An 11,280-nucleotide genomic window follows, 5' to 3' on the forward strand; every position below is an offset into this window, starting at 1 on the left:
CCTTGCTGCCAATGACCAAATCCTGCAGCCAGGCTATCAGGACTCCTTCACCTTTGCTGATGGACTTCCAAGGATACTCTGCCCTTCTCATGAGTGATAGCAATGCCCTAAGTCTTCTCCGTAGAAAATGGCCTACGAATCTGGCTTGAAACTAATTTGTTCCATGAAACATTTGTTTCATGAAACAAATCACATAAAATGACAGGATGCCATTCCATGAGTCAGTTTTCTAGGGCTGCTGTAACAAAGCACATAAACCTAGTGACTTAAAACCACACACATCTATCACCCTCTATGCTGGAGGCCAGAAGCCAAAATCAAGGTCACCAGCTGTGTGTCAAGGTGTGAACAGGGCTGCGGCCTTCAGGGGATCCAGGGGAGGTTCTGTCTCCTGCTTTCCCAGCTGCCAGAGGCAGCAGGCATTTCTTGGCTCAAGGTTCCTGGCTCAGCTACTCCAATCCTTCCTTCCAGTGTCACATCACCGACTTCTCTCTGTGTCTGACCCCTCCTGCCCCCTTCTAGAAGGACACTTGCAGTTATAGCAAGCCCATCTGGATGATCCAGGGCAATCCCTCTGCCTCAGAGGATTAACTGCATCTCATCACATGCAGTCCCTTATGCTGGGGAAGGGAACACAGTCACAGGCTCTGGAAAAGGACCTCTTAGGGGTGGTGGGTCGGCATTAGTCGTTAACATCAATAATTGTAAAATAATGAAATGGAACCCCAGGGTCTCATGTCAGTGTCAATGTGACAAGTGTCACAAAGTGTCTCTGTAACTCCTCTGGAGTCAGTGTTTCTCTCTGGCTGTGTGAAGGGGTGTGTGTTTAGGGCTGCACCTGCCCTCCCACCCTGAAGGGTGTCTGTTCCTTCTAATGATGGTCTTCCTCTCCCAGTCAGGACCACACTTCCCTCTGCAGGCACCTGACAGAGGTGCATTCCTGATCACCAAGGGCACACGTATGCAGATTGTAATGAATTCCTGCTTCAGCACTCCAGGGCACTGTGTCTGGGGACAAATCATCTCTCAGATTTGCATTTACTGCTTTACAAAAATGTAAATAGGAATAGATTTGAGTCATATCTAAATGTTTAGAAATAATTATTTTGAGACATAGAAGAGCGAATGCACAGGAAACCCTTCCCATAACATTTGGCAAACTGCAAGTGCTCATATGTGGTAGCCATTCTTACATTTATTATTATAAAACACTTTCTATCCACAGCCTAAATATCTGGCCACGGCTTTGAGCATGAACTTATACCAAGAAAAGATCCTCTTCTTGGATATTTAGATATATGGTATTCCCAAACCCCAGCATGGAACTCAGACAGATGTAAAATTTCATGTGACTCTTTCATTCATGGGTGACGTCCCGCAACATTTCTAATCTGTAAAGAAGGTACCCATACCCTCATCTCTCTTTGTGCCATCCTGAGATACTGCTGTGCCCTCCAACACATCTCCCAGATAGATTCAAGTAAAATCAAGAATGAGAAATTGATGTTTCACTGAAAGTAAGGTGGGGAAGAAGGGAAAAGGATTTCTATAAGATGTCAGATAGCAATACACTTTTAACATTCTGTGTGTTTTCATATACTGAGCTCTCTCCTCTTCCTCTCTGACCCCCTCTCTAGTCCCTCGCTTTCTCCCTCCTACTCTTTTTTTTTCTTTTCAGCGTAACATTATTCATTGTTTTTGCACCACACCCAGTGCTCCATGCAATCCGTGCCCTCTCTAGTACCCACCACCTGGTTCCCCCAACCTCCCACCCTCCGCCCCTTCAAAACCCTCAGATTGTTTTTCAGAGTCCATAGTCCCTTCTACTCTTCACTTCATATTCTGACATCCTTCACACAATTCAGATTAGTATAGAAAAATTCCCCTTGGATCTATCACCTACAGACTGAAGGGACTGGACAGAGTCAAATACCTTCATGGAGACAAATAGTTTATTTACTTTTTTGTACATTTTTATATTAAAGGGTGACTATAAAGCACTGGACACAATGCCCTACCCCCCAAAAGCTGCAATGTTGGTGGCATTCATTATTATGCTAATTTTTGTTTACACTTATGTTGGAGGAAACAAAGTCTTTCCTGGTTTCTCCATTCAAGAAGAACCATTGGCTTCAGTACCAAAAACATCCGTAAGATGCTTGGCTCTGGCTCATAGGCAGAAAACACATTCTTAGACATAAGCAATGGTATGGATGTTAAAAATGTTTAAAAAATGTTAAAAACTTCATCTCACAGAGGAAAGAACAAGAGATGATGATCGCTAGTTCCTATGCAAAAGGGGGCAAACAAATTGAAGAAAAACAAATATGTAGCATGCTCCAATACCTATGCATGCGTCCAACCATACCTTTTAGTATTTTCATATATTAAATCTCTACAAAAGTCCTGCGGAGAGATTCATCATTATCCCCAGCCCAGCTATCCTATTTCCTCACCAACAAACTAGCTATCAAGAGCTTAGGGGACTGAATTTTCTCTGAAAACTTCTCCTTATGGCATTCTTGAGCTCCTTATTCCTGAGGCTGAAAATGATTGGGCTAAGAAAGGGAGTGAAGACTGTATAGGTGGTGGCCATCAGAGTGTTACTGTCCATAGAATGGGGGCCCTTGGGCTTGAGGTAGATAATGGATGCAAAACTGTAGTGCACAATGACCACAGTGAGGTGGGACACACATGTGGAGAAGGTCTTGTGCCTGCCTTCAGCTGAGGGGATCCTCAATATGGCAGCTACGATGAAGACATAGGAGAGCATGATGAGAAATAAACATCCCATCAGAGCTGTGACACACACCAGGATCACACCCAAGGTGACAGAAGAATTCTCATTCCCACAGGCCAACTTCAAGAGAGAAAACACGTGGCAGAGAAAATGGTGGATGACGTTAGACCCACAGAAGGTGAGATGAAAAACTATCAGGGTCACCATCATCCCCATGACTGAGCCACCAGCCCAGGTCCAGGACACCAGACGGGCACAAGTGCGGGTGCTCATGAGCACGTTGTAGCGCAGGGGGTGGCAGATGGCCACGTAGCGGTCATAGCCCATGATCATAAGCAGGAAGGAGTGGGTGAAGCCAAATGTGAAAGAGAAGAACATCTGGCTGGCACAGGCCACGAAGGTGATGGAACGGTGGCTGGAGAGCATGTCAACCAGCATGCGAGGCGTGACGGCAACAGTGAACAGAATCTCGGAGGTCGACAGAGCACACAGAAAGAGGTACATGGGTGTACGTAGGCTGCGCTCACTCCAGACAGTGGCCATGATGAGCAGGTTCCCCAGCAGCGTGAAAAGGTACATCAGCAGGTACAGCAGGAAGAAGATAGGTAGGAGATGCTGTGGAAAGTTGGAGAAGCCCACGAGGATGAATTCAGACACCATGCTATAGTTCTGACCAGCCCCGGATGCTGCATCTGCTCAGATCACAGAGGGAATGAAGGCGATCAGAATAAAGATCATGAATCTATATAACAATATATCCTAGAAAATATACAAAATGGAGGAACACAGATGCAGTGTCTTAGGATTGGGAAAATGACAATGATACTCACTGTTTCTGCTGTTCTTTAGCATGGAACTGAAAGCTGTGAGTGGTGCTCTGAGGAAAGAAAAAGAAAGAAGGTATATAAGGATTGGAAAGGAAGAGACTGGCTTGTCCATCCAGAAAAAGCAAAAGAATGAAGGAAGAACATATCACAGCGTGAGAGAGCACTGAGCTGTAGAAGACAAGATCTGCTTCCAAAAAAAAAAAAACCAGTATTTCTCATAGAATTACACCAGTAGTCATCATTCAAAGTATGAATTTGAATTAAAAAGTAAGATACAGATGAATGGATAAAGAAGATGTGGTATATATACACAGTGGAATACTATGCAGCCATCAAAAGAAATGAAATCTTGCCATTTGCGACAACATGGATGGAACTAGAGCGTATCATGCTTAGCGAAATAAGTCAAGCGGAGAAAGACAACTATCATATGATCTCCCTGATATGAGGAAGTGGTGATGCAACATGGGGGCTTAAGTGGGTAGGAGAAGAATCCATGAAACAAGATGGGATAGGGAGGGAGACAAACCATAAGTGACTCTTAATCTCATGAAACAAACTGAGGGTTGCTGGGGAGAGGGGGGTTAGGAGAAGGGGGGTAGGGTTATGGACATTGGGGAGGGTATGTGCTTTGGTGAGTGCTGTGAAGTGTGTAAACTGGCGATTCACAGACCTGTACCCCTGGGGATAAAAATATATGTTTATAAACAATAAAAAATTTAAAAAAAAAGTAAGATACCATTCCCACGAGTGACACAAAGTATAAAAAAACAGTTCTCTAGCATTTTAGTCTGGCGACTTCTTTACATTCAAGAAAAGTTGAGCCTTTAATGGGCTTTTGTTTGGGGGCATTATCACTTCCCTTGTTCACCAGCTTAGAAAGAAACACAGATTTTTCTGACCATATTCAATTATGGATACATTTTAAAGAAAAATCAACCTGTTCAATGTCAATGTAAGTAACAATTATTTAGGAAAGTAACTACTTTTACAAAATTAACATTTAATGACAAGAGCGGTTTCTTTCCCCTCCTCCTCCTCCTTCTCCTTCTTCTTCTTCTTCTTTCTCCTCCTCCTCTTCCTCCTCCTCCTTCTTACATTTTAGCAAATTCGTCCCATGCTGGCTGGGTGGGAGACAAGATGATGCTTGTATCTACTTCTTCATTCAGGCTGTGGCAATATGTGGTTGTAGTTGAAACATATGATGAAAATACATCCTCACCTTCACTGGAAAACTGAGAACCTGATGGTCCCCCCAACATGGTCTCTGGGACCCCAGGGTCCTCATATCACAGTTTGGAAGCCTCTGTTGTAAAATATCTAGGAATCAATCAAACATAAGAATGCCTCCAAATTCAGAAATTTTTAACATTAATAAAATGTAGAAGGTGATGGGCTGCCTGGGTGGCTCAGTGGGTTAAGACTCTGGGTCATGATCTCGGGGTCCTGGGATCGAGCCCCGCATCCGGCTCTCTGCTCAGCGGGGAGCTTGCTTCCCCTTCTCTCTCTGGCTGCCTCTCTGCCTACTTGTGATCTCTCTGTCTCTCTGTCAAATAAATAAATTTTTAAAAATGTAGAAGGTGATTTGCATAAAGAAAAACCTATACTCTCAGATGAGGTCAGCGAGTATGGAAATGATAACACTTCTTCCTCAAATCAGAGCACCAGAGCAACTACACTTTCAGTGAGTCAGCTGTACATCTCATAACAGTTTCCTCAAATCCCTTCTGAAAACTAAGGTCAGTGCAAAACCATACTAATCTCTAAAAGTGGAGTCAATAGGAAAGGAATGCTCTGGCAGGTGTGAAGTCTCATCATAGACATTATACACATCATAGTCATTTTCAAGTGTGAACCTGGAACAGACACAGACACTGATCAAATTGATCGGATACCTCAGAAAATATCCCCACATGAGTCCCAGCTTAACATGTGCTAAAGGTGGGAGCACAAGTCAAAGGGAAAAGCTGGATTGTTTAGGAGTTTGTGGTGGGAAAACTGGTCCTTTCATGAAGCAAATCAATCTGAATTTCTGCCCAAGACCATATGCAAAGGTGGATTCCAGGATTCAAGACATAAATACGAAATATGACCATGGGAAGTTAATAGGAAAAGGTATAGGAGAAGAATTTTGTTGGTCTAGAGTTGGAGAAGGACTTCTCTTTTTTTTTTTTAATTTATTTTTTATTTTCAGCATAACAGTATTCATTATTTTTGCACCACACCCAGTGCTCCATGCAAGCCGTGCCCTCTATAATACCCACCACCTGGTACCCCAAACTCCCACCCCCGCCCGTTCAAAACCCTCAGATTGTTTTTCAGAGTCCATAGTCTCTCATGGTTCACCTCCCCTTCCAATTTCCCCCAACTCCCTTTGGAGAAGGACTTCTTAAACAAACTTCAGAAACACAAATATTAGGTGTTTTTGAAAGAATGAAAACATCAACAATTTGTTCAACAAATGATGTTCTGGATCCAGCTAAGAGTAGATGGAAAGGTGAGGAAAGATCACTGTCATTGTCCACGACTGAGCAGAGAACATGATGTAGAATAAACAAAAAACCAGTTCCATCTACAAAGAGTAGAAATTTCAATGCAGAAATGAGCAAAGGTGTGAGGAGAAAGCTCACATTGGGTATAGCACAAGCAAATGAAAACATGCTAAAAAGAAAGAGAGAGAGAGAGAGAGGAAGGGAAAGAAAGGAAGAGAAATGCAGTGGAAATTCAGTGTCTACGTATTTAAGGTCACAAATTAGAAAGTACCCAGTGCTGATCAGGTATGGGGAGAAAGCAACATTAGTGCACTGCCTGTGAGAAATAGAGGGTTAAAATTAATAGTTCCTATGCTCTGTGCACTAGCACATGTGCTCCTGAGTATCTATCTCCATTGCTGACAGGTATTTGTAAGGGAACATGTCAGGGAATGTTTTGTAACATTGCTTGTAGTGGGGAATGTGGAAAGTGCTTGTCCATGAGTGGAAAGAGGGCAGGTCACATGGGCTGGATGCAAACACTGGAGTCCCAGGCAGCAGTTGGATGCACACTCAGCAGACTAAAGGACCCTTAGAGACTCTTAATCATAGGGAAAATACTGAAGATTGCTGGAGGGGAAGGGAGTAGGGGATGGGATAACTGGGTGATGGACATTAAGGAGGGCAGGTGATGTAATGAGTACTGGGTATTATATAAGACTAATGAGTCACAGGCTTGTACCTATAAAACCATAGTACATTATGGGTCAATTAATTCAATGTAAATAAAAATGCTTTAAAATAATATTGAGTGAATGACACAAAAATGAGATGAATGCTCCAGTATAATCCCATTTGGGTACATGAAATACAGAGCCCTTGAAACTCTTCTGAATGATGCATATCACTATACATTTGTCAAACTCACACAATGTGCAACACAGACAGTGAACTCTAATGTAACCCATGGGCTGATTTAATAATAATGTATCCATATTGGTTCACCAACTGGAACAAATGTACTACACTAACACAAGAGGTAGAAGAGGAAATGGTATGCAGGAGAGAGGAGGTATGCCTTTTTCTGTAAACTAAATACTTCTCTATAAATCTAAAAGTGACCAATTTTCTATGAAATTTAAAAAAAGGAAAAAGATAATTTACAACATAGGTACGCGCAGAGAAACAATACCTATCTACAAGAGCATACACAAATCAAAGAGCATGACTTCAGTGTCTTAGAATGGTTGTTAAAACTGGAGGGAAACAGGGTGGCAGAAAGAGAATATGAACAAAAATAGAAAGGACATTAAGAAAACCAAGATTATCAAAAGCAGTGAACCAGAAATATCATTGACTCAAACCTTTGCACCTGTCGTCTGCCATAAAATAAAACAAAAATATGTTTTTATAAATAATAAGAGCCTCATTTGCTGCCTAGAGCTCCCAAAATCCTGGGCTCTGGGACAGGACCCAGCCATAATTGTACCCCACGGTCTCCCTGGGGTCTTGTTCCCAAGGATCCCCCACAATAGGGGTCAGAATGGAGCCTAGAGGACACAGAAGCAGCAGGATGGGGGGGGGACTTCCTGGAGTGAGGAAGGCTGTGCTGATGACCAGGAAATAGTCTGGTGGCCATGCAGGTGTCCCTCTCAGAAACCCAGACAACGGTGTCAGCTCCCTTCTGTGCCTCATTCCCCTTCACTCAGCATCCTCACCGTCTACAAAATAGCTGCCCCCATGCTCAGCTCCTCTCCATCTATGTGACTCCACTCCTCTCCCCTGCACTGCTCACAGCCCCAGGCTCCTTCTCTGCTTCCACTCCATTCGGGATCCCAGAGAGCATTGCCCGAAACACACACCCAGTGTAGTCATCAGAGCCAGTCTTCAAGTCCCAGCTTTTGCTGTGTGCTTCTGAGAAAGAAAGTTCCATCTCTGAGCCTCCTCTCCCCCAAATGAAAGGTGGGAGTAAGCAGAGAACCATCTGGAGAAGGTCCATAAACATTCACAAAAAGGGTCCCATGTTTACCTAAAGTGGGTAGTTATCACTGAATTTGACATCTTTTTTTTTTGTCTTCTAAGCTGCTTTGCTGTCCTCAGTCTATACCACATGGAACCAATTGGCCCCATTCTAAATTCATGGTCTCTGCCCTTACGGGGACCCTTAGTCCCTCTGGTAACCTGACAATCCAGTTCTGTGAGTGTCTGATCCAATCTCCTCCTTCCACCTGTCTCACCATTATAGTCTGCCTTCCCACATCCTGCTGGGTGGAGTGGCATCAGTTCTCTGGGCTGGGTTCTCCAATCTCCTCTGACAGGTGCAGGAGAGAATTCTGTCTACTCTGGTCTCACAGAGGATGGCTCACACACAGGTGTGGAGTCCATGTCACACACCACAGGAGAACAACCAGCTCAACCTTCTGCCTCCCCCAAAAGGCTACCCTCCAGGGTAGCAAAACCACTGTCACCCAAATCAGGACACGACAGCACAGACAAGATACACACCTGGAGCAAGGTTTCTGATCCTCAATACTCCTCGCATTTGGGGCCATATCATTCTCTGGGATGGTGGCTGTCTTCTGCATTTTATTATTTTCAACATCCCTGGCCTCATATCCCCAGTGGCAGTAACCTCTCTTGCCTTCCTGAGTCATGACATCTGTCTCCAGACATGTGCTCATGTCCCCTGTGGGGTAGAATCACCCTAGATTGAGAACTACTGACCTAGAAGTTGCAAAGGGCACTAGGTTGGGTGAAGAACACTAGACCCAAAATGGGCAACCTGAGAAGACCCCCAGCAGCTGCCCAAGGCTAAGAGCCTGTCTTCTGACCTTTGTCCCAGACCCTGTCCCAATTCCGAGTCTGGGTCTCTCTCCCCACAGCTGCCTGAGTATTGCCACCTACCCTGTTCCTCCTGGGCTCCTACCCTCAGCCTGGGCTGCCTTTTCCAGGAAGCAGCCAGCAGGGGAGGGTAGAAGAAGCTCTCCAGCCTGAGGCTGTCAGCAGCACACAGGGGCTGGTGTGGGGCCAGACCTCAGGGCTCCTGGAACTGAGGTTATGTGCTTTATCCCTGCTGCAACTTCCCAGGAGGCTGCTCCCCAGGGCCTCCCTGGGACACCAACCTGCAAGGTCAGCCCTCAGAGTCTTGAGAGGCCAGAAGCACCATCAGAGGGCCTCTGGGGACCTGCAACACTCCAACACTTCCTCCAACACTCCAACACAATCAAGACTCCCTACTGTCTAACTCTGTCCAGAGCCCCAGTCCCTGCTCAGGCCTAGGAACTCCCAGTCTTGGGGGAAGCAGGACAGGATTAGATGCCCTCAATGAGTTGGGATCAGGGCAAGGTTCAGAGGGAAGGCAGGAACTGGAGCAGTGCAGAGTGGAAATCCAGAGCTCTGCAGTGCGATCAAGGTAGCTAGAAGGCTTCCCAGAATAAGGGTAATTTAGAGCTAGGTCTTGGAGAATGCTTTATTTTGGTCAATAAAAGTGTTCAGTGTCTTCTGGCCAAACTGGATAACCCTGCTTCTCCCCTTGGTTGACTTAGCCTATCTCTGTTTTCATGGTGATTCAGTCAAAGAATTTAAATTAGTATGTGAATTCTTGGGCTATAATAACTCACTTGGTCTTGTCCAGTTCCTGAGACAGATCCCCTATGCCCTTGTCTCAGGAGTGATACAGTGGCTTCCTTATGCTACTGAGATGAATGGTGGCTGAGCCCTCAGCCTGAATAGTTTTAGGAAGGGGGCTGCTCCCCAGAACAACCAAGGGGTAATTAGAGAACTGGAACCTCCAGGGAGGGGACAGGGGTAGAGATTGATGCTCAATTAGGGATGAATGACTTAATCAATGATGTATGTGTAATCAAACCCCCATAAAAACTCCCTAAAAATGGGATTCCAGAAAACTTTCCCGCTGGTGAATACACAGAGGTGCTAGAGGGTGGTGTGTGCAGAGAGGGCATGGAAGTTCCTTGCTCCTTCCTCCATACCTTGCAGGATACATCTCTTTCATTTGGCTGTTCTGAGTTTTTTGTTCATAATAAACTGGGAAGAGTAAGTGTTGCATTTTCCTGATTTCTGTGAGTTATTCTAGCAAAGTATTCAAACTGAAAGGGAGAAATGTAGAAACCCTCATCTTTGTAGCCACATCAGGCAGAAGCACAGGTGTCCTGGGCACCCAGTACTTGTGACTGGCATCTCCAGGTAGTTAGTGTCAGAACTGAATAGAATTATGGACACCAACGTGGTATCTGGGTAGTTGGAGAACTGGTCATTGGTATGGAAAGAATTCACACATTTGGTGTCTTGAGTGTTAGAAGTAGAAACTGTTCACTTCCTCTCTCCTTCTGTCCAATCAACAGCACTGTCCTTTCTACATCTGAAATCAACCTCAATTTGCCACTCCACCCCAGCCAGGATGCCCTCATGCACCTCTCCCCATCTCTTCCTGCATCTGCCCACCCTGCCTGCCCTCAGCAGCCTGCTTCCCTCACACCAGCCAGAAGGGGGTCTCTACAAACAGGATTCTGACCACGCTACTTGTGCTTAAAATGTACCTGTTGGTATCATCAGTTTGCAAAACTGTTTGGCAGTATCTATTCTAGCTGAACACAGGTGTTCCCTATGAGTCGGTATTTACACACCTAACTATAGACCCAACACAACACATAAGTATTAATCCACCAAAGGACACATACTAGATGTCATAAGAACACCCTCATAGGAAGCCCCAACTGGAAACATCCATGATAATGTTCATATAATGGAATACAGCTCTTTCCTCTTGCATATTTCATGGAGCACTGGGTGTTACATGCAAACAATGAATCATGGAACACTACATCTAATGATGTACTGTGCGATGACTAATAAAACATAATAAAAAAATAAAATTTACCCAAAAAACACATTTATTGGTCCCCATTCCCCTTAAAACAAACTCCACAAGTGGACACCATTGTCTTGCATGCCCATGCCCTTCCCACCAGCATGCCTTCAATTCCAGAAATACACTAGTGACCTTCAGCTCTCCCGGGTGCACTGAACATACCATTGTCCCAAATACACTATGCCTTTGTCACCTTGAGCCTTTGTATTTGCTGTCCCCTCTGTCTGGAAACCCCTCTCCCACCTGTTTGGCTCAGCTGAATCATACCTACTCACCTGCAGGACTCCCACCAGTTTCAAAGTCTCTAAATCCCAGGCTGGATGTGTGACCCACACTTAGCTTCTGCAGATCCCT

The 11,280-nt window shown here is 44.8% G+C and overlaps 1 protein-coding gene across 1 annotated transcript; it reads right to left on the reverse strand.

The window, feature by feature from the left end:
* Nucleotides 1-2,470: 2,470 nt before the first annotated feature.
* On the reverse strand, nucleotides 2,471-3,424 carry LOC122910744 (olfactory receptor 10H3-like). Its single transcript, XM_044255366.1, has one exon. It carries the CDS (start codon nucleotides 3,398-3,400, stop codon nucleotides 2,471-2,473), a length of 930 nt encoding a protein of 309 aa, XP_044111301.1. The 5' UTR covers nucleotides 3,401-3,424.
* Between the last annotated feature and the right edge of the window lie 7,856 nt (nucleotides 3,425-11,280).

The sequence above is a fragment of the Neovison vison genome, chromosome 6 (genome assembly GCF_020171115.1).
Source record: "Neovison vison isolate M4711 chromosome 6, ASM_NN_V1, whole genome shotgun sequence".
In the NCBI taxonomy this organism is placed as follows: Eukaryota; Metazoa; Chordata; class Mammalia; order Carnivora; family Mustelidae; genus Neogale; species Neogale vison.